Source organism: Carya illinoinensis, chromosome 14 (genome assembly GCF_018687715.1).
Source record: "Carya illinoinensis cultivar Pawnee chromosome 14, C.illinoinensisPawnee_v1, whole genome shotgun sequence".
Lineage (NCBI taxonomy): Eukaryota > Viridiplantae > Streptophyta > Magnoliopsida > Fagales > Juglandaceae > Carya > Carya illinoinensis.
This window is the reverse complement of record NC_056765.1, coordinates 32,236,341-32,260,599: the sequence shown is the minus strand read 5'-3', so window position 1 is coordinate 32,260,599 and position 24,259 is coordinate 32,236,341. Positions and strand designations below refer to the sequence as shown.

At 38.0% G+C, this 24,259-nt stretch overlaps 3 protein-coding genes across 5 annotated transcripts in view; 1 reads left to right on the top strand and 2 right to left on the bottom strand.

Moving 5' to 3' along the window:
- The first annotated feature begins 2,711 nt into the window (after positions 1 to 2,711).
- LOC122293203 (probable plastid-lipid-associated protein 12, chloroplastic) lies at positions 2,712 to 6,784 on the top strand. Of its 2 annotated transcripts, XM_043101708.1 has the most exons (12): positions 2,712 to 3,036; positions 3,163 to 3,216; positions 3,542 to 3,616; positions 3,816 to 3,935; positions 4,209 to 4,400; positions 4,534 to 4,617; positions 4,710 to 4,802; positions 5,821 to 5,874; positions 5,977 to 6,056; positions 6,169 to 6,276; positions 6,387 to 6,498; positions 6,584 to 6,784. In XM_043101708.1, the coding sequence occupies exons 1-11, from the start codon at positions 2,767 to 2,769 to the stop codon at positions 6,472 to 6,474; spliced, it is 1,218 nt and encodes a 405-aa protein (XP_042957642.1). In that variant the 5' UTR covers positions 2,712 to 2,766; the 3' UTR covers positions 6,475 to 6,498; positions 6,584 to 6,784. The 2 variants fall into 2 exon arrangements, with proteins under 2 accessions (XP_042957642.1, XP_042957641.1); XM_043101707.1 differs by having other exon boundaries at positions 6,387 to 6,784.
- Positions 6,785 to 8,235: 1,451 nt separating this feature from the next.
- LOC122293202 lies at positions 8,236 to 11,621 on the bottom strand. 2 transcript variants are annotated; one of them, XM_043101706.1, is made up of 3 exons: positions 9,571 to 11,621; positions 8,661 to 8,741; positions 8,236 to 8,541 (listed from the first exon to the last, which is right to left on the bottom strand). In XM_043101706.1, exon 1 carries the CDS (start codon positions 11,243 to 11,245, stop codon positions 9,827 to 9,829), a length of 1,419 nt encoding a protein of 472 aa, XP_042957640.1. In that variant the 5' UTR covers positions 11,246 to 11,621; the 3' UTR covers positions 8,236 to 8,541; positions 8,661 to 8,741; positions 9,571 to 9,826. The 2 variants fall into 2 exon arrangements, with proteins under 2 accessions (XP_042957640.1, XP_042957639.1); XM_043101705.1 differs by having other exon boundaries at positions 8,236 to 8,741.
- A 1,608-nt stretch (positions 11,622 to 13,229) lies between these two features.
- The window catches only part of LOC122294097 (callose synthase 3-like), a 43,926-nt gene continuing 32,896 nt past the window's right edge, over positions 13,230 to 24,259 (bottom strand). The window contains exons 31-44 of the mRNA XM_043102560.1: positions 20,441 to 20,550; positions 20,195 to 20,350; positions 19,998 to 20,066; positions 19,681 to 19,870; positions 19,454 to 19,607; positions 18,937 to 19,056; positions 18,727 to 18,845; positions 18,542 to 18,625; positions 16,801 to 16,913; positions 16,489 to 16,718; positions 15,596 to 16,393; positions 15,461 to 15,511; positions 13,971 to 14,156; positions 13,230 to 13,698 (exon numbers count right to left, since the gene is read on the bottom strand). Of these exons, the coding sequence (XP_042958494.1) occupies positions 13,450 to 13,698; positions 13,971 to 14,156; positions 15,461 to 15,511; positions 15,596 to 16,393; positions 16,489 to 16,718; positions 16,801 to 16,913; positions 18,542 to 18,625; positions 18,727 to 18,845; positions 18,937 to 19,056; positions 19,454 to 19,607; positions 19,681 to 19,870; positions 19,998 to 20,066; positions 20,195 to 20,350; positions 20,441 to 20,550 (2,629 nt within the window). The 3' untranslated portion in view covers positions 13,230 to 13,449. The remainder of the gene's footprint in view (positions 13,699 to 13,970; positions 14,157 to 15,460; positions 15,512 to 15,595; positions 16,394 to 16,488; positions 16,719 to 16,800; positions 16,914 to 18,541; positions 18,626 to 18,726; positions 18,846 to 18,936; positions 19,057 to 19,453; positions 19,608 to 19,680; positions 19,871 to 19,997; positions 20,067 to 20,194; positions 20,351 to 20,440; positions 20,551 to 24,259) is intronic.

Below are 24,259 nucleotides of genomic sequence, written 5' to 3'. Positions count from 1 at the left end.
TTTAATCAAATTTTTCGTACGTTATCGGCATTAATCTTTAGATCACTTCGATTTAGTCATGCTAGCTCGTGATCATGTTGTAATTATTAGCTAGCTAGCTAGCTTGCAATCTCAAATATTGATGGTGGCAAATTAATTATATGTAGTCGTTACTTTTGACTTCGACAAACATATATATATGTTGCTTCACCAATGCATTCTGTATATAGATCACTAGACGGCCAAGTTTTCATATCTTTATATAAGTGTGTATATATATATGTGTGTGTATGCCAATATTAATGACTCTCGATCGCGTATACCCTTGATCCTCAGGGACCATGAGGTTTATATATATGCAGCATGCAGGTTGAAGTTCAATCCCCTGACGCTAGATCAGCATTAATGTCCCTAAAAAATTATCTATCATTGAATTAATTTTTTTCAAACTTTATAAGTAAAGCATGCATTGATTTTTTTTATGAAGAGAAGACCATAAGTTTCTTAGTAGCATTTGGACTAGTCTTTTAAAGATTCTATCTATTGTATATATATATGATGGCTCGAGGTGTGTTAACTTGATTACATGTATTAATTTTTGTTTACTAACTTCACTATTTTCCGCGCCATATCGCTCGAGTTTGCAACCAGTTTATCGATCTCTAGCTACTAATATTTGTGCATTAAGTTCATTAACATATATAATTCAAAGGCGGATTCAATCCAAAGGCATATATATTAATCTGGTAATTGGCTTGACATATATGCCAAATGTAAAGTATGCATATTTAATTAGATGGAGCTAAAATAAAAGTGGATTGCTTGATATTATATATTCCAAAGAACTCCTATTCCAGTTTTCATATTATCAGGACTGCTCCCTATGATTAATTGATCATCATGCTCAGATATATACCATCTAAATTAGGAGTTTATTTGGTTTGATAACTGAGGGAGGGAGGGGAGTGATCAGAAGAGACAAGTAGGGAGCAGAATGCCAGACAAGGACACTAGCTGCCAAAATGTTCATTTCTCTCATCATGATCCTAATCAACCAGTTTTAATTACTAAATTAATTAAAATAATGTAAGGAAAGTATGGAAGTTATGGCCAAGCATAGTCAGAAATTAAAGAAGGTTGGCCATCAATGATCGGTTAAAGTTGTCAAAAACCAAAAAGCTAATGCTGACAAAACTTAAATCTTAAACATTCTTACTGCATGCATGGACAACTTGATTAATTACAATATGTGTGAAGCAAATGGTAGGAAAAAGGCTTTCAGATGTGCATGCACTACTAGTCTTTTAAGTGCGCTGCAGTTGAGAAATTGCAAGAAAAACTTACATATATATATATATATATTCTAAGCAATCTGACAACTCAGGAACCCACCAAACTTCTATTACCAAACAAAAAGGTCGGTTATATTAAAATCACTGATCTGTTTGGTTTGTGCACGTATCATTCAGCTTGCTCTATCAACAGTACATGCATGCACACACTGCTTATTTGAGTACTGCAGTCTTACATCCCTAGCATTAACCTCAGAAATAACACTTTTCTATTGTATAGTGCATGCATTATAAAACTTTCAATGCCTCCTCCAAGCCTTATCCCTTGAAACCATTAGCAAGCATTAATAGCATTAATACCAATTAATATTTGGTTTTCTGGACGGCATTTCTTACTTTACGTGGAAACTACTCATGATCACGTTGGAATACGTACCCGAATGCTAGATATGATAAATAATCGATCGGACTCTGCTTGATCAAATATTTCTTAGTCTTCCCTTCTCAAGAAATCTATTAATTAAAGAGTAATGCTATACACCACGCCATCATCTCACTTGCGTCCTACTATATATGATATGACACATTTATTACCATTTGATGATAAAGAAATATGCAATAAATGATCATTCAATAGTAGTAAATATGCCACATCTTACTTAGTGGGATGCAAGTGGGATGATAATATGGTGTATATAATTTTCTTTAATATTATATTATATATATATGTGTGTGTGTGAGTAATACTATACACCACACTACTATCATACTTGCATCTCACTATATATAATGTGGTGCATTTATCACTGTTTGATGATAAAGAAACATGAAATAAATATACATTCAATGGTAGTGAATGTGTCACATCTTACTTAGTGAAATGCAAATAAGATAGTAGTATAGTTTATAGAATTTTTCATATATATATATATATATATACATTGCATGATTTCGTCCATTTGCTCGCCAATAGCCATTAAGCTATAGGTAAGCACATTAGCCATGCAAGCTTACACACATCGTTATAATTTCAATAACGATGCATGCCACGTGGCAATCATCATTGAACTTATTTCATTTATACTGATGTATGAAATAAGCGCAACATCATATATAGACTCATATTCAATAACCCAATCCCCATAGATGAATGCCAGTGTTGCTCTTGCTTTACAAAAACAAGAGTTTTCTTTCACGACACGTCGTTTTGCCGCTGAAGACTACAAAAGTAAGGCATTTCTATTGCATGGTGAGAGGACCTTAATTTGGCCCATCAATGGTTCGTTGAACCGACCTAACTCGGCCCATTGAGCTTTATATGCATCTACTGCCACTTCCTCCAAGAATCTAAACCCTGAAGGATAACAACACGTGTCTGATCCAAAAATTTCCACGTAAGCAACATCTACAATGATAATCCAACGGTTTTAACTGTATACCACAGTACTAAGCTAAGAACCAAATAATTCACCTCCTCCTCCTCCTCCTCTGTGCAATGGCTCTCAAAGTCTATACAACAAATCTTGGATTTCAATGGAACCCAACACCCACATTCTCACCTATTTTCAAGACAAGAAATCTTCGGTACAAAAGTCCTAAGCTCTTCGAATCCTCTAGCAGTATTCGCAGAAACGTTACTGTTAATGGATCTAATGTTGTGGATGAGCAGCAACAGGTTTCATTCAACGAACAAGAAAACAAGCTCATTGAAGCGCTTATTGGGATCCAGGGCCGAGGCCGTTCTGCTTCTCCTCAGCAACTCAGTGTAAAGTGCTTCTTACACTAGTGCTTTATTTTTTTTCCGGGCTGCATTAAGTGCTAACCTAGTTCTTATGAATTTACTTGCTTTCTCTTTTATCAATGTTGATATAGTATGAAAGATTTTCTGCAGGATGTTGATCGTGCCGTGCAAGTTCTAGAAGGTTTTGAAGGCGTGCAGGAACCGGTGTGTTGTTTTATGTATTAAAATCGTTTTCATCTTCTGTTTTGTGCAAAATTTCAAGAGGTCATTTACGATAAGAAGTTAGCCAAGTTTGTTTGTTTACTGATTGGTAGAGTTTGAGAAAACTAAAGCCTAAATTGTTTTTCTATCCTTCAATTGGAAAACCAGGAAATTCTGCTGCAATAGTACTATTGTTTATTTGCTATGATAAAAATGGGCCAATGTTTATTTGCTGCCACTGGGGTTTTGGGTGTAGAAAATAATAATATGTTCTAGTCCTATATACATGTCTATTCCTCAGAATTGACTATGCCTTGAACATCTGCAGACGAGCTCTAGTTTGATTGAAGGTCGCTGGCAGCTGATGTTTACAACTAGACCTCAAACAGCATCTCCAATTCAGGTCAGACTTCGAACTCTTGCCTCTCAAATGCCTAGATGAGATTGTGTAGCTCATATTTTTCCATTTTCTAGATGGACTCCATTGAGAATCATGCATCTTAATTATCTCGTTTCTTTGATCAATTCTTCCCAAGTGCAAAATAGAGCTTTAAAATCTCGGAATATAACAATACTCACACTTCCTATGTATGTTTCTGTAGAGAACGTTTGTGGGGGTTGACTTCTTTAGCGTGTTTCAAGAGGTTTACCTTCGGACGAATGATCCGCGTGTATCCAATATCATAAAATTCTCTGATGCAATAGGTGAGCTGAAAGTAGAGGTATGACTTCAATTTCTTAGCTTTCATATTTACATTTTTGGGTGAATTACATATGGCAAGGGTTGCTACCTAAGCCCTCTTCAGCAAAAATACAGAGATGCTATACTTAAGACATGAAATTAAATATTCAGTTACCAAACTTTTCGATACTCTCAATTCAAAGCATATATCATTGATATGGCCTAAAATCTCAATTTCATTCACCTGCAAAGCAATAATTATATTCAAAATTCATCTCTCTTATATCATGAATTATTTTTTGGTTCTATTCAGGCAGCAGCATCAATTAAAGATGGTAAACGAATACTTTTCCAGTTTGATCGAGCAGCCTTTTCTTTTAAGTTTTTACCCTTTAAGGTTCCATATCCAGTGCCTTTTAGACTTCTAGGAGATGAAGCAAAGGGTTGGTTGGATACCACGTACCTGTCCCCTTCTGGAGACCTCCGTATCTCAAGAGGAAATAAGGTAAATGGGCACTTCGTTTGTTCCTTGATACTTTTACTTCAGTACTTGTGCTCAGGTAAAAACCCTTGCGAGAACCTCCTCTAATTTGATTTGCTAAATGCTAACTATATCCAGTAATGTCTCTGTAGTGCAGGGCACCACATTTGTCCTGCAAAAGAAGACTGTACCAAGGCAAAGATTGATATCAGCCATTTCCACGGGTACAGGAGTTAGAGAGGTAAAAATGCCGATACAATTTTTACATTAGATGTCATGGAAAAATGTTGCTCTATTGCTGATTTGGGTCAGCCCTATTCATTACTTTGGCAGGCAATCGATGAGTTTATCTCCTTCCATCAGAATCTAAGTAGAGATGAAACTGAACTCCAAGAAGGTGAATGGCAAATGATATGGAGTTCACAGGTACTCTTCTAAAGATAATAACATCACCTCATTATTTAATTACATAAACAAGAATACATGGAGATGATTGTTTTGCACAGAAAGCCAACAAGAAATGCCTGAAGATGGCTGCAAAACCAGCCATGTTTTTGTGGTAGACATGGTTTCTGATATTCTGGCAAGAGGCTACGATAGCAATTCAGAGCATTATGGTGCAAATTTAGGCAAAGTGGATATGAAGACATTGCTTTTCTTTTAGAAGAAAGAAAAACTTTATTAGTCAGCCTCAGAATTAGAGAGCAGAAACAGATGCAAAAGCAGCAGGAAGCCCAATCTACAAAAACTAAACATAGAAAACTTATTTACATCTCAAGTAGCAACACCCCACTCTCTAATCAAAGAGTTCCTTCAACTTCTTTTAGAATACTGTCCTAAGCAAAATACTGTAAATTTCCCCTCTGGCTCGACTCCTTGCAAAGAAATCAGCAGCACCATTGACTTCTCTGTAAACATGACAAGTTTAACCAGATAGGCCGCTAGTAGCTTCTGTAATCGCTTCCCAAACGTCAAGAAACTCCTAATGAATCCTCCTTTATGCTTCAGCCATCCAGTATAAAGGCATTGCTTAAAGTAATGGAGAATCTAGTCATCAAATATGGCTCTTAATATAGTAACATCACCAGACAAGAATAAGATTTTATAGCTTAGTTGGGACTAGCTAGTAACTTCTATGTTCTACTACTCTATCTCTAACCAGGGACTACTGATACCACCACCATTTATAAAAGTTAATATTATGTACTGCATATGTACAAAATTTCAAATTATGTAGCTGTACAAGATCTCCACAGTTGCATTTATTGGAGTGTAGTATCTGCGCACCTCCGAAAAGGGTCATGTTTACTTGTATGGTATTTCATTGAGACAAAAATACTAGTCTCCGTGGTGAACTCATTGCTGTCAGAAGAATGCCTGTCCCTTTTAAACTTGCAAACTTTTCGAGCTGAGCTAAACTCATCGATCCCCTTTCACTTTGTAGGTAGAGACAGATAGTTGGATAGAGAATGCTGCCAACGGTCTTATGGGTAAGCAGGTGAGTCAATAATAAGAGCGCTCAGTCAATTGTACGGATCGTGTAATAGGATTTTCTTAGATGATTAATCACTTCCACAATCTTAAAATGCTACTCCTATAGGTTGTCAAGGAAAATGGTCAAATAAAGTTTCTGGTTGACATCTTCCTGGGGCTCAGATTCTCCATGATTGGTAAATTTGTGTAAGTTCCTCACAGCTTGCTGATTGCCATTCACCAAGCATCTTGAAGAACAGTTTTTTTTTTTTTTTTTTACATTAATTGGAATGATTCATGCTGTGACACATTTCGGCAGGAAATCTGGCAAAAACCTATATGAACTTACAATGGACGATGCTGTCATACTTGGCGGCCCCTTTGGATATCCTATAGAGATGGAAAGCAAGTTTAACCTGGAGTTACTGTAAGACAATTCATTCAACATCGCTGCCTTTTTCTGTTCATTTACAACTAATATATGGTCATAAATTGCAGACTTAGGTAAAAGAAGATAACCGAATTTACTTCTTGCAGATATAGCGACGACAAGATCAGAATAACCCGGGGGTACAACAACATTGTTTTTGTGCATTTAAGGACAGATGGATCGAGCAAGAAATAAAACACAGTTTGGGTTTGACCAAAAGAAGACATGTATTTAGATTCATTCACACTACCCTCTTGCTCCATATGGATGTCTTGTTTGTGAAGTGAAATATCAGGGCGAACATGTTTGCTCTTACTGTGCCTATGAAATAAGTATATATCCTTCTATCGACATCATCGTAGTGGACAACTACAAAAGATGAAGTGGTCCCCATCTCAAGAGGGGTCGTCTCTACTTTGGTTGGTTAATCAGTCTTCGTCTCTCCGAATTGACATTTTGAACTTTTGTATCTGATCTTTAAGAAACTCAGCAATCTTCTCAAGCATGAAGGCAACCTCAGCCTCTTATCAACCTAGACACGACAAAAAGTTAAAGGCGTCAAAAGATCTTTGAGATTCCATGAGTAACTTGGTGAATAATTTATAACAAGGGCTGCTGATCCCAATTTAATAACTGAAAAGAAAGCCTGTGGCTGTTGATTGAACCACACAGAGGAAATCAAGTGATAAAAGTGTTTTCATGCGTCATTCTGTCCTCTGGGTGTCGTTTTTTCTTTTCCAGATAAGTATGATTTCATTGTAGAGAAAAAAAGAACACGACCCAAGATATATACAAGGGAAAGATACCAAACTTGGATTATATTGAGTGCGTGCCTGTCACCTCAATCCATTTATAAGATGGAAGCATCAATATGATATTTATATCTTCAAATTAGAACTTAGAAGTATACAATTTTACTAACGTGACATTTAATAAGTAGACTAGAATACCAAGTTATACATAATCTGATAATATTAATAATATAGAGTAGGACTCTGCTACTCGGCCATCTAAGTTTACTGTTCAGATAGACCGCTTAACCTGATAGTACTACGTGACACTGCCATGTTATATGAAAATATAAAAAATTAAAAATTAAAAAAATTAAAACTCATTTTTTTTCTTATTATAACAAGTATTAATTTGTCATCATAATTGCAATCATCTGCAAAATGATTCACTGAATACAAAAGATTATTAAATCTCTTAATAAATTCTCAAAATGCATCATTCAGTTCATTACCAATCAATAATGCTGAATGTAAATCTCTTTTTTTTTTTTCTTATTATCACAAGTATTAATTTGTTATCGTGATTGCGCAAGCATCTGCAGAATGATTCGTTGAATACAAAAAATTATCAAATCCCTTAATAAATTTCCAAAATGTATCATTCAGCTCATTACCAAACAATAATGCTTCTAAAATTTTTTTATCAATCTCCATTGTTTCCAAATTCATAATTTCATGTCTATTCTGTTGTGCCAAAGAAATATCACAGCTTACAATTGATGTGCCTTGTTTTATAGTCATTGCTATTAATAAAAAAACAAACGAGAAGTGAATCTTCGGATGATATGCCTAACAATTGAGGAAAAAAAAATGGAGTGTTACATTATTATTATTTTTTTTCTAATTAATATGACTTGACTGTGCTACGTGGCATTGCTAACTTAAGCGGTCCGAGTGGTAAACTCAAATGACCGAGTAGCATTTTCCTATAGAGAATGCTAGATGTTTGCTTTTAAAGTCAACATCATCCTTTCTCAATCTTCGACCGTCTTCTAAGGTTTGAATATTGTGTTCTTTCCAAACCATCAGCCAAACATCAGAATTTCTATGGTCTCCAAAGGGATTCAGCGAACGTTCCTACACCACCACCTGTTGGGTGATAACCCCACTCAATCGCAAAGGCGTTTAGCATCGTCGTCCTTGATTCCCTGACCAACTCACAATGTAGCAAAAAGTGATCCTTACTTTTTTCCATTTTGCCTACACGGCACCAATCCAATACCGTTTTTCTTGGATTATCTTATCCCATGGATACAGATCTTTCTTAAGGCTGCCAAGTGCCAACCAAAAAACAGAAAAATTGGCAACCTTTGACGGCACATTCTCCAAATACAATAGGAAATAAGAGCGGGGTAAGAGCACATTCAACCAGGATCCGACCTCAAAAACCATCCCATGGACGAGATCTGACCTATAACATCTCACCTCCCATCTCTCCACCTTGAAAGCAACCATCGTGGCCACACTACAACTGTACAATAATAACAAAAAATTAAAGAGCTCAATAGTAATTGTTCAATTCATATATTTTCTTTAACTCATTTAGTGAAGTGTGTGAGTTATCAGCATTATCCTTTGATTATTCTATACCCCATGACCAGCAACACAAGAATTGCATAAACTTTCCTCAAATAATGAGGCAGTGGGGGGCCTCCCTTTGGACTCTAATGCCTGCCAGAAAAATCAAGTAAACTCATTATGAACATGAAAATGAAGGCATTGAATCGAAAGAATTTCTAACCCTCTGCAGCTGATCCATCAAAATTTAATCTGATCTCATTCCTTAATCTTTCCCTTGAAAAGTACGAGGCCACAGACAGAAATGAAAAATTTTATTGAAGACTGCAAAAAGCATAACCATTTACACAGGACGTTTCCCAACTAGCAGATCCCCCCGCACACGCACACAAGCAACTTGCATACTCCAGCAAAATTCACCGAGAAGTCAGGTATTAGATAGTACTTCAGAAACCACTTCCAAGTATAAATCATACGAAACAAAACTCATTCTAAAGTTCCCATACAGCTTTTCAGCGTAACAACAAAAGGATGTTCCCTTTTAACAGATAGCAAAAAAATAAAAATAAAAATATTGGCAAACATGCAAAAGAAATCAAACGAAAGAATCAACAATGCATTGAACCAGAAACAATATGCTTAAAAGAAAAAAACTCCCGCGGGAAAAAACAGAAGCACAAGTGCATAATAAGTCATCAGATTTAGCATACAAATTCACAGTTTCTTTCCAAATTAGCCTTGCACCCAAAGAAAAGGGAAAAGAACTAAGTAACCTAATAAGCCTACAGATGTTATTACGCGGAATGATGGCAGCATGTAGAGTACAATGCCAGTTCTTTGCGTCTCTCCTCATCAGACCAACTACAAAGAAAGAAAACTAATAAACTACATTCTACTCTATCTCCTATATCCATATGTTGCACAAATCAACGACGGTAATTTAGATGTTCTCGAGATCTATCTGTTCAGAGAAGCTACTTACATTAACGCGGGACAAATTAGTCACCGTCGCCAATGCTCTTCTCTGAGAATACATTCCTCAGTTCCTCATTCGTGAACTCGTTCTTCTCCACAATATTATCCATTGCCTTTTCAATTCCAGTCCATCGTTGACCGAAGTCAATTCTACATCAGACACAAATTTATTTGCAACCTTTTCAACTTTGACCACCTCCTTTGCAATGGCGGCTTCATTTGGTAATAACTCGCTCCTTCGTTCTTCATTCTTGGCGTCATTCTCAACTGCAATGATCGCTCCTTCGTTCTTCATTCTTGGCGCCATTCTCAACTGCAATGACTTCATTCCTTACAGACTCAGTCCTCATTTCCGCATCCTTCACCACATTTTCCTTCATAATTTCTTCACCTTTACGCTCATTTTGATCGGCAATCACTTCCTTCGGTAAAAGCTCATTCCTTTCTTCAAACTCTTCCATACAAGCACCGCTTACACCCTCATTACCCGATGCCACATCATTCTCATTATCAGTAGTTCTTTCCTTCCCTCCCTTTCCAGGCACATATTCCATGTCTGCATTATTCTCGCAACCCATTAAAGCTGGGGCATCCAACCCGCCCTCGCTATCGTTTTCGGACCCATTCTCCACCACCTCCTCATTCACATCCCCCATCACTTGGTTCTGTCTCTCTAGGAATTGCAACCTCCTCCTCAAGTCCCCCAGCTCTCTCTCCATCAAGAAAAGCCTCTCCTTCAACGTCAAGTTCTCCTCCTCCAACTGCGCTATATGTGAATCCTGATCATCAACCCTATTCTCCAAAACATTATGGTACTCCAACCCACTGTAATTTGGATATATCATCTCGAAGCGGCTCAAGTCATGGTCCAACCTCCTCTCCACTTCCACGTGCTCCTCAACATCACTCTCACTCGACCCACCATTCTCCTCTTCTTCCTCCTCCTCGTGCTCATTCCCACCAGGTGACCGAAGTCGAATCAACCCTTTCATTGACCCATACCCATCAACACCCCACTCCTCCTTTGCCATATCCCCCAACACTTCCCTCGAGGGGGAGAATATTGGCGTAGGGAGCACCGCCGGCGTCACAGGGCACGGGGACACCAGATCAGCAATCCCACCAGTCTTCTTAGCCCTGATTATAAACGACGTCGTGTTCCTAGGCGCATAAGGCGCAACCCTATTGTTGTACTTCTTCTTCTGGTGGAATTTCCGGGCTTTAAATCTATTCTGGGACTGCAATTCGTAAAGAGCCGGGGGTTTGTACCCTCCCCCACTACTACTAGTACCGGTTATTGCCGGGTTAGGCATCGGCATGGGAATTGACATTGATTTCTCCATCCTTCTCGGATTCTTGTGCTTATCAGACACCTTCTTGCCCTTCCAATTGCTTCGACCAGGCTTTAAAGCCGCCGTGTAATTGGGCTTCAAAGAAGAAGAGCTCTGAAACTTATTGCTAGGATGATCCATCGAAGCGTGTTGGGGCCACACTTTGTTGTATCCCCGGTTCAACATGGGCAGAGGCTGCGACTGCTGCTTAGATTGGTTCATCATCATAATCTGAGACTGCTGAGCTTGGGGCTGAGCCATCATCTGAATCTGGGGAGGCAGGGGCTGGCTGATCATCTGGTTCAACATCTGCGGAGGCTGCTGATTCATCATCTGTGACTGATCGTTCATCGTTTTTCCACTAAATGAATGGAACCAAACCCTAAAGACTGATTCTTCAGAGCCTCCAATCACAATCGCGGGTTAGAACGATAATTTTAATGTTCGTTAAATTGAATCCGAAATCGAACAATTAGCGACAAAAAAACAAACAAACATACAATCAAACGAAAGAGGATAGATCGAAACCCTAGAAATCTAATCCATTTCAGATTCCGATCTTAAGAGACCATTGAGCGCGTTTCTCTTTAATTTCGGTGAAAAAATAATCACTTTTCTCAGAAAAATCTCTCTCTCTCTCTCTCTCTCTCTCAGTCTGGTAAGGTCTTGAGAAACGGAAATCCTTGAGGTTTCTTTCCAAAGTACCGTTTCAGGGGTGACCAAATCGTCCCCTAAAGGATGGTTTTATAGATAGAAGTATAATGGGATGGACGGTTGGATTTAAGGACTTAGTACTTGAACGGCTGAGACTGAAGATTCTTGTCGGCTATATGTAATTGAGATTTTTTTTTTTGGCTAAAGCAGCTTGAAACATTTTTTTATTCAATGTCGGATTATATTCTCCCATCCCCTCATTTTTCTTAAAACTTTTCTTTTCTAATCTACATTCTTATTTGTTTGAAAAATACAACCAAATAACATAAATTCCTTAAACTACAAAATCTAGATGACCATAATTCATTTTATCCAACTGCTTATATATATATATATATATATGAATTGGGAATGCTCTTAATTTCGGAGGAAGAGAATGTAATAAGAAAAAATGTAACAAAAAAATAAGTCACCAAAACTATTCATGAAATGGTAAAATTTGAAAAAGTACTATTCATGAAGAATACGTCGTCCAATGATCAAATTCTCCTCAAGTTTTTAGAAGTTTTAGATGCTAGAGATACTTGTTACAAGACAAGAAACTTTTAATGCTGTCAAGTCAAAAAGAAAATAATTTAATTGAAGAAAAAGAAAAACCATAGTTGGAGGAATCCTCGTAGCATTCTCAACTCTATAAATATATATATATATATTGCAAAGTAATAATAATTGAAATAAAAAATCAAAGGCTCAACTAAAATGTTGTCTTTTTTACAGTTGCATATCAAATTGAAAGAAGATCAAAACCATTCAAGAAATTTTAGACTTCGTTTTTTATTTTGAAGCAAAACACTCTTTCTTTAAAGAGGAGAGATGGAGTTTCTATGAGCAGAGAAGCAAACATGAGCATATCAGAACCTCCCAAAGGAGGTGGTTGAAGGGGGGTAGGAAATGGAGCATAGGAAATGCATGGGAAAATAAGTGTTGAGAAATTAAGAAATCTAAAGCAAGGATTTGGGGGGTTTAGGGAGTGGGCAAGAGAGAGATCCATGGGAAAATTATGCTTTCATATCCTTGAAGGTGTCTTTTTCTAATGGAAGTTTTGAAGTTTGTAGCACATATCTTGTTCAAAATTATCTTGTAGTTTATAGAAAAATGATATTTGGGTAGTTACATCAAACACTAATCATGAAAAGTATTCTTTGGGATCACCATTAAAGGGAGTGAGAACAGAACTTGAGGTTAACCAGGGGCACTTCAAAATTTCTAGCTTGGAGAAATAAAAGCAAACTGCACAAGGTTAAGGAATAAGCATCATCCAAATCCATCATCCTTTTTCATTCTTTCTTTGCAAATCGTTTGTTGCAGTCTTTGCTAGAACTTCCAAACTAGTCTGAGCTAGCTTATTGATCTCCCAAGTAGCACATAGGATGATTATTCTTGAATCATATTTTGCAATCAGTTGGATGTAAAAATTATCATGCAAAATACACAACTGTACTTACATTTCTTGGGTTAATGTTAATAGGTAAGATTCCATCAATCTTAGCAAGATGCTGCCTGGTCAAAAAGAAGGGAAACTACAATTCATTTTTCACCTTATCCCCAATGTTTTCCTTTTTCCCTCTCTTGGCATTTCGCCAGTAATTTGAGGCTACAGTTTGTTGGAAAAGAAAAAAAATCAGTAATAAGGAAAATATCATTTCCAATAAAAATTCAATCAGTTAAATGTGTTTGGATGACATGGTGAAGAGCTGCAGTACTTTGAGTCAGACGGAATACACAAAATTGCACTAATGCAGTCCTATTACTGCCATAATTACAACAGCTTAAAATAGATACGAACAATGAATTCATTTGCCAACCATATCAGGTACTCCGGAAAAAAGCAATTCTTAAGATTAATCCTTGTTGCGTGCTGCACGATCCTTCCTTTGGCCACCAAGAATGCGAGAAATCTGTAGACCTCGGCTGAATGCCTGGTTGAAGAGCATACGAGTCTGGAATTCTGAAACAAAAGGAAACCATGCAAGGAATGCAACTGGAGTGAAGAGAAGCAAGCCAATAATAATCTCATAACCACGAGCAAGCGTCCGAACTGAACCCCAAAACCCAGCTTTCTGAACAGCCGGCTTGCAGGCTTGTGCAATCTGGTGCAATTGAGGAGAAAAAACAAGCATGTGAAATTTAATTAAGCACACAAGCTTGCATTACTGGATATGTGAAACCAAACAAGATTTTTTTTTTTTTTGGGTGGGGGGGGGGGGTGTTGTGTGTGTGTGTGTGTTCAAATAGATACTAGGTATAAAATATGGGGGTCAAGAACCAACAAATCTGTTTGGAGACTACTCCAATACACATTGTTACTTCAGCACAATATAATAGCAAAATGGAAGTATAAAGAACAGAAACAGTAGAGTACCAGGAGGAGCCCCCAACCAGTTGGCATAAAGGCAAGGATGCAAACAATGATGTCTTGTAGTGTCATATGCGGAAGGGCAATTAAAGTGACCAGAATGGAGACAAAAGTCAAGAATATCAGTCCTTTGATTAACCGGAACACCAGTTGGAATTTTGCACTGAACCTTCGACGCCCAACAGAGACAGTCTAACAAAGAAAAAAACACTTTAAAAAATAAATGCTCATAAAGACACGCAAATGAAACCTTACACTGCAATACGAAAAACAGGCAAGAGGAATCAAAAGATGCAACATCTAAGAAGCAAGCAGCAGAATATTGTGCTGGAACGTGCAAATTAAAAACAGAATAAAAACAAAGAATGCCCTATAAGCTGCACTCGGTCGCCAACCCCCAAACATTTTTCATCACAAAATCAGCCAGATTGTGTGAAAGAAAAATATTTACCAACCCTTAATTCATAAAAATATGGGATTTGTGTACAAAAAATGTTTACTAGCTGAATTCTATAACCAAGAACAAGTTCAATTCAATATTCAGATATTTGGGGAATGCACTCCTGAATTGCAGTTAAAAAAGAATCGTAATGCTAGGCTCCAATCTATTGCCTGAATAATTTTAAAATGTATAAAATGCATTTGTATTTTTTTTAATCGCAAACGTTTTATTATTTCTTGTCCTTACAGACAATTTACCCTTAGTTTTCTTTTCTTTTTCTTTTTCCTTTTTTATATATATTTGAAACACAATCTTTTGCTCTTCTCCTCCCTCCCATGAATCTCACCTGTCTGTGCCAAGCTTTTCATCTACCAATCAGTTTCTATTAAGTAAATTTTTGGAAGAGTACTACAGCCACAAAAGGATTACACAAAAGTAATCTCACAAACTGATGTGGTTTGTCAAATACAATAAAAATAACTTTACAATTTGACAAATCACATCAGTTTGTGAGATTACTTTTGTGTAATTACTTTGTGGCTAAAGTATTTCTCTTTTTGGAATCCCTTCCTCTTTCTCTTCTCCTCCATGCATCTCATCTTTGTCAATATTGGTTTTTTCCACCCACGCATCTCAAGTTTTGTCATGGAGAGATAGCAAATGTGGAGATATGCTTTGAGAGAAGTGGGCAATATCTTGGGACTAAATTTATATTAGTAGTAAATTTATGATTTTCTTCTTTCAGCGAGAACATAAATAAGTTGGAAACTTTGGGTAATTACTAGAAAAACAATAATCATTACAAAAACAAAAAAACTACACGGGGTAGTGTAATTACTAGGGCTATTTTTGGTGCTTCAATGCTCTGGCATGTAATAATCACGTTCAACAGAATTAACTGTATAATTTTGCATTAAATTTAATAATTCCTCACATTATGCGAACTAGTTAGTCTAAAAAGATGAAAATGACTAGTTGCATGGAGGAAGTAATATTTTATGCTGTGCATTATGGAACATGTTATAGGAAAATAATCGCAAAAGTTTGCACTTACCTTCATCACAAACAAGATTAGAAAGATCACCAGCCAAGATACTCCATATACCTGCAACCAGGCAAAAAGATTACATGATATTGCTATTAATATCTTCCGAGAAACAAAATAAAACACAAGAAACAAGATCCTTACCAGAAAACTCTTAGTGTTTTTTGTAATGTTTAAATGATATACAAGCCCATACTGATAGATAAAGAATCTTAAAGATAACAATATCTCGGCTATGATACCACGCGTTCCAGAATGACGAAGATGCTCTTGTTCCTCTTCCCACCATGATTCCCAACTTTTTTCGGGTGGAACACCTATGCCTCCTCGGTTACTAATCCACTTATTCCAATCGGTCCAGTCGTCTATAATCTTTTGCCACTCAAAACCAGAAGGGTTGAACAGAAAGGGAGCAAAAAGCCAGGTGCCCACCATAAACCACATGGATATAGTGATCAAGACGTATGCAACAGGACTTCTATAAGTATGACCAAATATTTGGTAAACAAGAAGTAAGATCATAAGCTCAAGACCCTTGACAAAATGACTACGGGAGTACAGTCTATAATTGTCAGCAAACTTGGCATGGAACACCACAAAGCCTCGACCAGTAGCCCTATATTTTGCACCCCCATGAAGTAATGTCCTCCCATAGTAGTGGGTCTTTGTTCCGAGAGAGAATGTGAAAAATACAGGAGCCAGTTGCAGTTGCATCAATATGAATTCACTCAATGCAGTTCGAAAACCCCTTTCCAAACCAATCTCCATTAACATAGGCAACGCCATCAAAAATCCAATTTGAACAAAAGACTGAGAAGCAAGAGCCACTTGAAGAGGTTTATTGTCTCGAATTGCTGGTTGATTAATCATCCCTTCTTCAAGCCCACTAAGGACAAGATAAAGGCGACCATAAAGGAACACATACACAATGAGCACAGTGATCTGCCAGAAGAAAATGAGATAATGGTCAAAAGTCTTCAGCTACATACATAATATTCCAAAACCTGGAAATATTAGCTAGTTAAATTTGTACATACAAGAGTACTGAAGTAGAAACCAACTGTGGTAAAATAAGCTGATAACATCCGGAAAAAGTCGAAACGGTGTCCAAGCCTGTATATATCCCGACTCAATGTCTGCTCTCCATTGCCATTAGCTATCTTTGCCTCAAACATAGAAATCTGGTTGAGGCCCACATCCCTACCCTTCCCAACTTGTATGTACTCATGATGGGTAATGTTGCCTTCACGAAGGGTAGAATTGAAGCCTGTGTTTGCAGTTATAATAAAAGTTACTGGATAAAGCCAGAATGTTGCACAAACAAAAAATGAGTATAAAAGCTTATATACCAGCAAAGATATCTTCACTCAAATTAATAACTTTAGATGCTTTACTGACACCCCCTCTTGTAAGGTGAAAGAGCCTATCAAACACATCAGGATGACCATAGTGGAATCGAACCCTAGATGCACAAAACAAGGAAGAGAATTGGTTTAGAATCTCTCTTAAGAACGAGATAATCTGAAGAAACAACTGAAGACATGCATTCATAATATATTATGAAATGCAAGACTATGAACAGAAACAAGCACAACACATTTATAAAAAGTTCCCTTCCAGATATACAGATGGACATAGAAAGAAACTGATTGCATACTTTCCGAGGTCGCATGCACTAAAACTGCCATTGTCATAGTTTTTTTTTCATAAGAAATCAAATAATTTATTAACAGTAAAGTATAAACGTAACCCAAGGACACAGAAGAATACAAGAGAAGACGCCAAGAGGTAGAAATAGATACAAGGAAATCATGAAAGCTTAGTCATTCCACAGACTTGCAATATTTAGTTTAAAAATGGTGCCCCAATGTCAATTTTACTTTTTATAACGGGGGAACCACCCCACAGTAGAGCCCTTAGGACTCAGCCATGGAACCTAAACCCCCGGGGAGACTAGCACAACAACCCACTGCAGTGGCCCCAATGTCATTTTATTTCTGAGCACTTGTTATATTATACATTACAAATGTCCTAAATCATATTCTGCAAGACCATGACTAGCACTTATAATTAGAGATTAAGTTTTCAATGTAGCTTGACATTAGTGTCTTGTTTGCAAGGGTCTACTACTTCCAAGAGAGGTAGAAAAGTAAGTTTCTGGCAGAGAAAGGGAATGTTTGGATACAAAGATGATACATGAAATTAACAAAACTTCTCATAATTTCCTTCCCAAACATTACACAAACACAAGACACTTTTCAATTTCAAATCTTCAACTTTTTCATCTAATCAATTACCTAATCACCATCCAAACACAAAAGTAATACAACTTTTACAAACTTCAAAACAAAATAAAAAAATCAATACAACCTTTTCTTACTTCAAAACTCCCAAAATCCAATAAAACATCTTAGTTCAAATCATTTCATTACTACTCACAGAATTATGAGATACTCGAAGGTGGAATCTTGAGTAGCAATAAATTAACCAGAAATCCAAAGCACTTCCACCATGAATTACTTTCTTTGACTAAGCACTTCTGTTTTTTGGAGAAGGCATTTAATACTTGACACAATTACGTGACACAATTAAGTGGTTTCATTTGTCAAGCTGTTACATGAAAATTACTTAAAACGTGCCATATAGCTGGTATGACACTATTGCATCATCTATGAAGCCATAATGTCAACCACTTTCCCGCAGTGATGATTTTCTAGCTGCTGTTAAAAGTGCATGCGAAAATAGTTCATATGAACGGAAAATAGAATATCAAAAGATTTACAGGATTTACAAATAAAGCAATTCCTCTCTCTCAATCAATTAAAATAAGTTCTCAGTTCAAATATTTTTTTTTTCAGTAAATAAGAAATTTTATAGATAATAGGTGAAGCCAAGTACACAGGACATATACAAGAGACACACCTAGCCATGACTGTCTAGGGATACAAGAAAATCATGTATGTTCATGCCATTATCATTAAGATATTACACTCCAAACTTTCATCAATCAATTAAAATAAGTTTTCACCCTTTCTACTTGTCATTAAAAAAATTCAACCTTTTGAAGGGATTCATAAAATGACAACTTACTTCAGAGGGTTGGCCAACAGTCTCTGTCCAATTGTCACAAAACTGGTTTCCTGATTTGACATGAACCAAGCAAGAGAAGAAACACTGCACAATAGTGGAATAGAATAGTTAGCCAGACATTAATATCATATAATTAGTTCCAAAGACAAACAGCATAGATCCAATAACAACATTAAGTTGCTTACCTTCCAGTAAATATATGCTCCCTAAGCCCCAGAATTGTAGGGTACCTCACACCATCATGCTTTTTAAGGAATTCTTGAAGCAAATTCCTCATTTTCAATGCTTCTTCCATGTAGTTATCCTATAGCAATAGACATTTTAACCAAACGAATATGCTAAAAGAAATTTCCCAATAGAGATAAGCATGATTTCTAAGATTCGACTATCAACACCTGGTTCATATCTATCGTTTGCAGGCCTTCACCCCGAGTAAATATAATGGCATGATTCTGATTTTCTGGCTTTCCCTCACCCAAGATAGCTGGTCCCGGAAGTCTTATTCTATAAATTTCCTGTTTTGACATTAAGACAATTAAATACAATATATTAGGAGGTCATAGACCGTGTACATAAAAATAATTTTATATAAATGTGTAAATATAAATGCAAATAAATAAATTGGAAAATTTTTACCGCATTCATAAAATATAGTTATATACACAAGTTTCGCAACTACTGAAGATTTTATCTTCAGTGCTAAGAAAATCATTCACTTCTACACCGCTAATGCCAGTCTAGTTTCATTGGTAATGTCATATCATTTAAGTAATCAACTAGGTCCAGCATTCACAAGTGTTTTGTCACACTTGAGCGCAACATTTATGGATATGGTGATTTAAATGGCAAGGATTACAAGATGACTATCCGAAATTTGAGTAATTTCAGTTCTCCAACTGAATGAGCCTCTACCTGGTCCAAATTCTGTCCAGGATCTGAGCTATCAGACTTCGGCAAAGCAGCCTTCACTAGACAAGAAAAATAAACCTTCTCATTGATTTTGTTGGATTTTTCACTGCTGGGTTTCTCTACCTCATCAATATATGCCACACGAAGTGATGGGTATCTGCCAAACAGAAACATATTCAATACCCAAGAGCAATGAAAATAAGTTCACAGTACTAAGTTTGGCTAAATACGTTGTCATGAGCCTCAGGATGTCCTGTGCACGAGGGTCACCAGATCGTTTGTTAATCCCATATTGCTGACATGACACCACATACGTGAACTTCATATCAGCCACAGCTTGACATTGCGCCCACAGCGACCTTTCCCCCTTTGAGTGGTCCTCAGTATTTGATTCTATGGCTTTATAGCCTTCCATTAAATCTGAATAATCACAATAATGATATCACAATAAAAAAGAAAAATAATTAGAACAGATATAATTTAAGAAAATGATTATTTCTTTTTTCAAGAATAAACCTATCAAAATATTTTCTTAAGTAAAAGGTACCTTCATCTTTGGCCATATCAAGGAAAGCCTGAAGCTCCAAAGCTTTCCGGTAGTACATCATACCTCTAGCTGGCATTAGTAAAAGTATCCAGTTTGAGATGAAAACACATAAACTCCCAGTATAAATCTTGTCAAAACAAAACATGTACATGAGAGAGAGAGAGAGAGAGAGAGAGAGAGAGAGAGAGAGAGAGTACCAGTTCTAGTCAAAGATTGGCCCCTATAAGATGCCCAGAGGCGAAGTTCTTCCCTTAAATAATCAGAGTCTTTAGATTCTTCTTCACCAGAGCATTTCACCTTAAGTTCTTCTTCACTAGAGCATTTCACTCGTTGAAGAAAGTTGTTCCATTCATCTATATATTCATAATTACCCGTATGTTATGGACCCCAGACCAAATGCTAGAGATGGAAATGGTGCAAAAGAAAGAGGAACAAAAAAGAACCTGGATAAATTTTTTGCAAGTAAAACAAGATTGAAACACCATCTTCATTTGGCACTTCCAGATCATGCAAGGAGAAGAGAACCTCCTCATTGTAGTATGGAGTTAAAATGCTACAGGTAAAGTTATCACATTAGAAACATATATTGGATAAAATTAACCACTTCCTGTATATACAATGCACCTAATGAATCAATGATCCTAGAACGAAGTATCATTTTTTTTTTTTTTTTGACAAGTAATATCATTATTATGCATTTCAATGTTCGGTTCCCACAAAATCTTATAAAGCTAAAACTACAGAATCTTCTGTTTCTAACTTTTGAAATCAGTACATGACCATCATGCCTACCACCTAAAATGCAATATGGTCACTTTTGTTGTCCACATTTCCTGGGAAACAATATGCTAGTAACAAAAAGGAGCAAACCAAGTACACAAGGTATAAACAAGAGAGCAGAAGACTAGGAAAAAGAGGAAAGTAAAATGACAAAAACTCAATATAATTAAAAAAATCCAGGATTATTTTGAGCCAACATCCAGACAGATTTCTTTCACTCATCCACCGTTTTCTTTCAAAGTTCCATGCATTGCATTTGCAGGCACACCACATTAGACATAACATTCACCAAACTTCCATGTTGCTCTGACCAACATTCTGACTTCTCCAACAAGCCATCAACTTTACAACACTTTGAGGCATCAGGCAATAAACACCAAAATGATGGAAGATTGAGGCCAATATTAATCTAGCAACTTTGCAGCAGAGCAACAAATGATCAATTGTCACTCCACTCTTCTAGTATGTGTTATCAAGAGTTGGATATGGGTTAGATTTGTTGAAGCTAGAAAAACATACAGGGAATTGGAGGGTTAGAGCAGGAGATTAACTTGTCCATACAGCTTTGTCCGTACGTATTTCTGTTCTCATGCATATTCGTAATCTCATCATCGGCGTCTCTTGCCGGGCATGAGCCTCTCGTTCCACGACGCTTCTCGTCGGAAACTTCTTTCGTTTCCTTTCTTCTCTTCGTTCCACGACGCTTCTCGTCGGGAACTTTTTTCATAGTATTTCTTTTTCGTTTACAATTTGGTTTGCAGTTAGTTGGGTGTGATGGGGCTGCATATAGAGGTTTTTATTGATCATAAGCTTTTTCCGTTTAAGAGGGAAAATGAGTGGAGGTGGAGAAACATGGAATGCAGTCGCCGTGTGGTGAATCACATCTCTATGGACTCTGAAGCTCTGGGGTGGTAGGGCTTGTGGTGAAGGAATGCATAGCTTCAATGGGTTCATTTGAGTACCTTAGAACCCATAGAAAAGGAAACCAGGTGCTAGTCGTGCAGACGGGCCGCAACCACAATGGCAGGTTTTTTTCTATTTCGGTGCTTGGCCAAGAGAAGAGGAGAGGCCTGTTAGTGGTGCAGGAAGGGAGGAAGGGAGGAAGGGGGAGGGATGGAGGAATTTCAAGGATACCTTGAAGGAGCTTACTTCTCCTTCCCTATTACGAGCAAGAGAAATAGAGTGGGTGGCGGTGACAGAGGTACAGCACAGGTGTTTCCTGCATGTTTGACGACAGACAGCTCAAAACGTACAGCGAGGTGACTCAAGCTCAGAGGGTACTGCCTCAAGCCGTGCAGCATGCAGCGCTGCCAAGAGTGATCATTTCGGAGGGTGTTTAGAAGGTTGAAGGAGATGGCATCGTGATGTTGGGTGCAAATGAGGAAATTATGTTAAAGGTGTTGCTTAGTATGGAGGAGAGAGTGGGGGCATTGCTGGAAGAAATAAATAGCCTTAAACGCTGCGTCAAGGGGAAGGGAATTAAGTAGACAGGCCTAGGCCAGGATTCGGGTTAGGCTGGGCCTTCAAAGGGGAGTGGGCTGAGCAAGGGGCCAGGCCCAAAGCAAATTTGGAGAGCATCTCAGGTCTCAGCCGATATCTCGGTTCTGGACTTGAGTCACCCTCCCGCAGCGTCACCACGGATCATGCCGGACCCCCCATCGGCACAAGAAGTTTCGCCGGTCGCCAGCGATCATAATGGTGGGCCAAAACAATCACCTCGCAGGGAGGAGATGGTGGATGGAAAGCTGGTAGAGGAGTGGGCAAAGGAAGGGGAGGCATCGTCTGAAGAGATTAGGTTTCCTTTAGTGAATTTCTAGTCATTCGGTGGGGGAGACGCCATCAAGGGAGCATTGTCCCATGGTTGCGTGAAATGGCTGACGGCAGAGGTGGCGAGAGTGGCACAGGGACATCAAGGGAGGTGTTGCATGGGGTGTGTGAATTGGCTCTTCCAATAGAGGCTGGTCAGTTAGAAGATTCTTTCAAGGAGGCTGAGAAGGGTGGTGGAGCTACAGGGGTGGTGGGGACAGATGGACTTGCTGTAGTGTTAGGTAAGTGTGGGGGAGATGATTTGAAGGAGTTGGGTAGCCCTACCCCTCTGTGTGCTATTCCACCTACTCCAGTCCCTAAGTCTCCGAATTGGGTGCTAGAAAAAGTGACAAAATTACAGCAATGGGTAGGGATTTCGTGCGAAGGTTAGGAGGAGCAATTTAAGGCCCTGTTGGTGGCTGTTGAAGCAGGCAAATCAATGGCCACGAAGTCAGTGGTTAAAAAAGATAAGAGAGCTGAAAAGATTGGTGTGCACTATAAATTATGATAATGAGGAGGGCAGTGTTGGGCAGGAAAAGGTGAAGGGGCGGGGTAGTTGCTATCTTATGAAGCCTACAATTCTATCGTGGAATGTTAGGAGGAGCAATTTAAGGCCCTGTTGGTGGCTGTTGAAGCAGGCAAATCAATGGCCACGAAGTCAGTGGTTAAAAAAGATAAGAGAGCTGAAAAGATTGGTGTGCACTATAAATTATGATAATGAGGAGGGCAGTGTTGGGCAGGAAAAGGTGAAGGGGCGGGGTAGTTGTGTTGAGCCTCAAACCTGTCCGAAAATCACACAAAACAATTTTAAAGTGGTTCAGCAAATTGCTTACGTCCACTGGAGCCTCTTTTATAGAATTTGTACAAGATTTTCAGAAAATCTACAAAATTCTATTTCTCTCTCTCACGTCCCTCTTCCTTTCCTCACCCACTGCCCTTGATCTCTCACCGCAGTGAGGATGGGTTTCTCTTCAGAATTCATCTCCTTTTATAGGAGAACCATGGGGGACAAGAAGCATGCAACTTCAAGTCTTCTTTCGGTGCAGATGAACTTTTGTCAATATTTGCTGCAGAATACGGTGGATGGGTAGATGGTTGGTAGCTGCAGTTGGTGCCTAATACAACCAAGAAAGAAAATGGTGCATGTGCAGCCCTTCATACTTGGGTTGATTCAACAATCACCCCCTCCACCCAAGTATGCCATACCAGGCTGCTTGCAAACTAATTCATTATTCAAATGAATACACCTTTTTCTTTGATATGAGAGACTTCTGCTATCGAATACGCTCCAATGCATCTGCAGGTACGTCTTCAAATGGATGTCCAAATGCTTTTCCAAATGCATCTTCAAATGCATCAGCATCTTCTACATCCACGGAGCTTGCAAGGGATTTTCTTCAGAGGAGATTTACCAGTGCTCAATTGCACAATCTCAACTCTCTAGGATTCTTCTTTTGCTCGAGTCCATGAGTCCGCACTCATGTACACCTTGAGCAAACTGAGCTTCGCTCTAGGCTCATCCGAGCGAACAATCTGCTTCGCTCTAGCCACATCCGAGCGAACAATCTGCTTGGTGCCTTTACAGCCTTCAAACTAGGCTCCATAATCCTACAATCACACCAATCTCCAACTTGGAGACTGGTTCTCAACATGCCGAGCTCTATCTCCAGCATGAT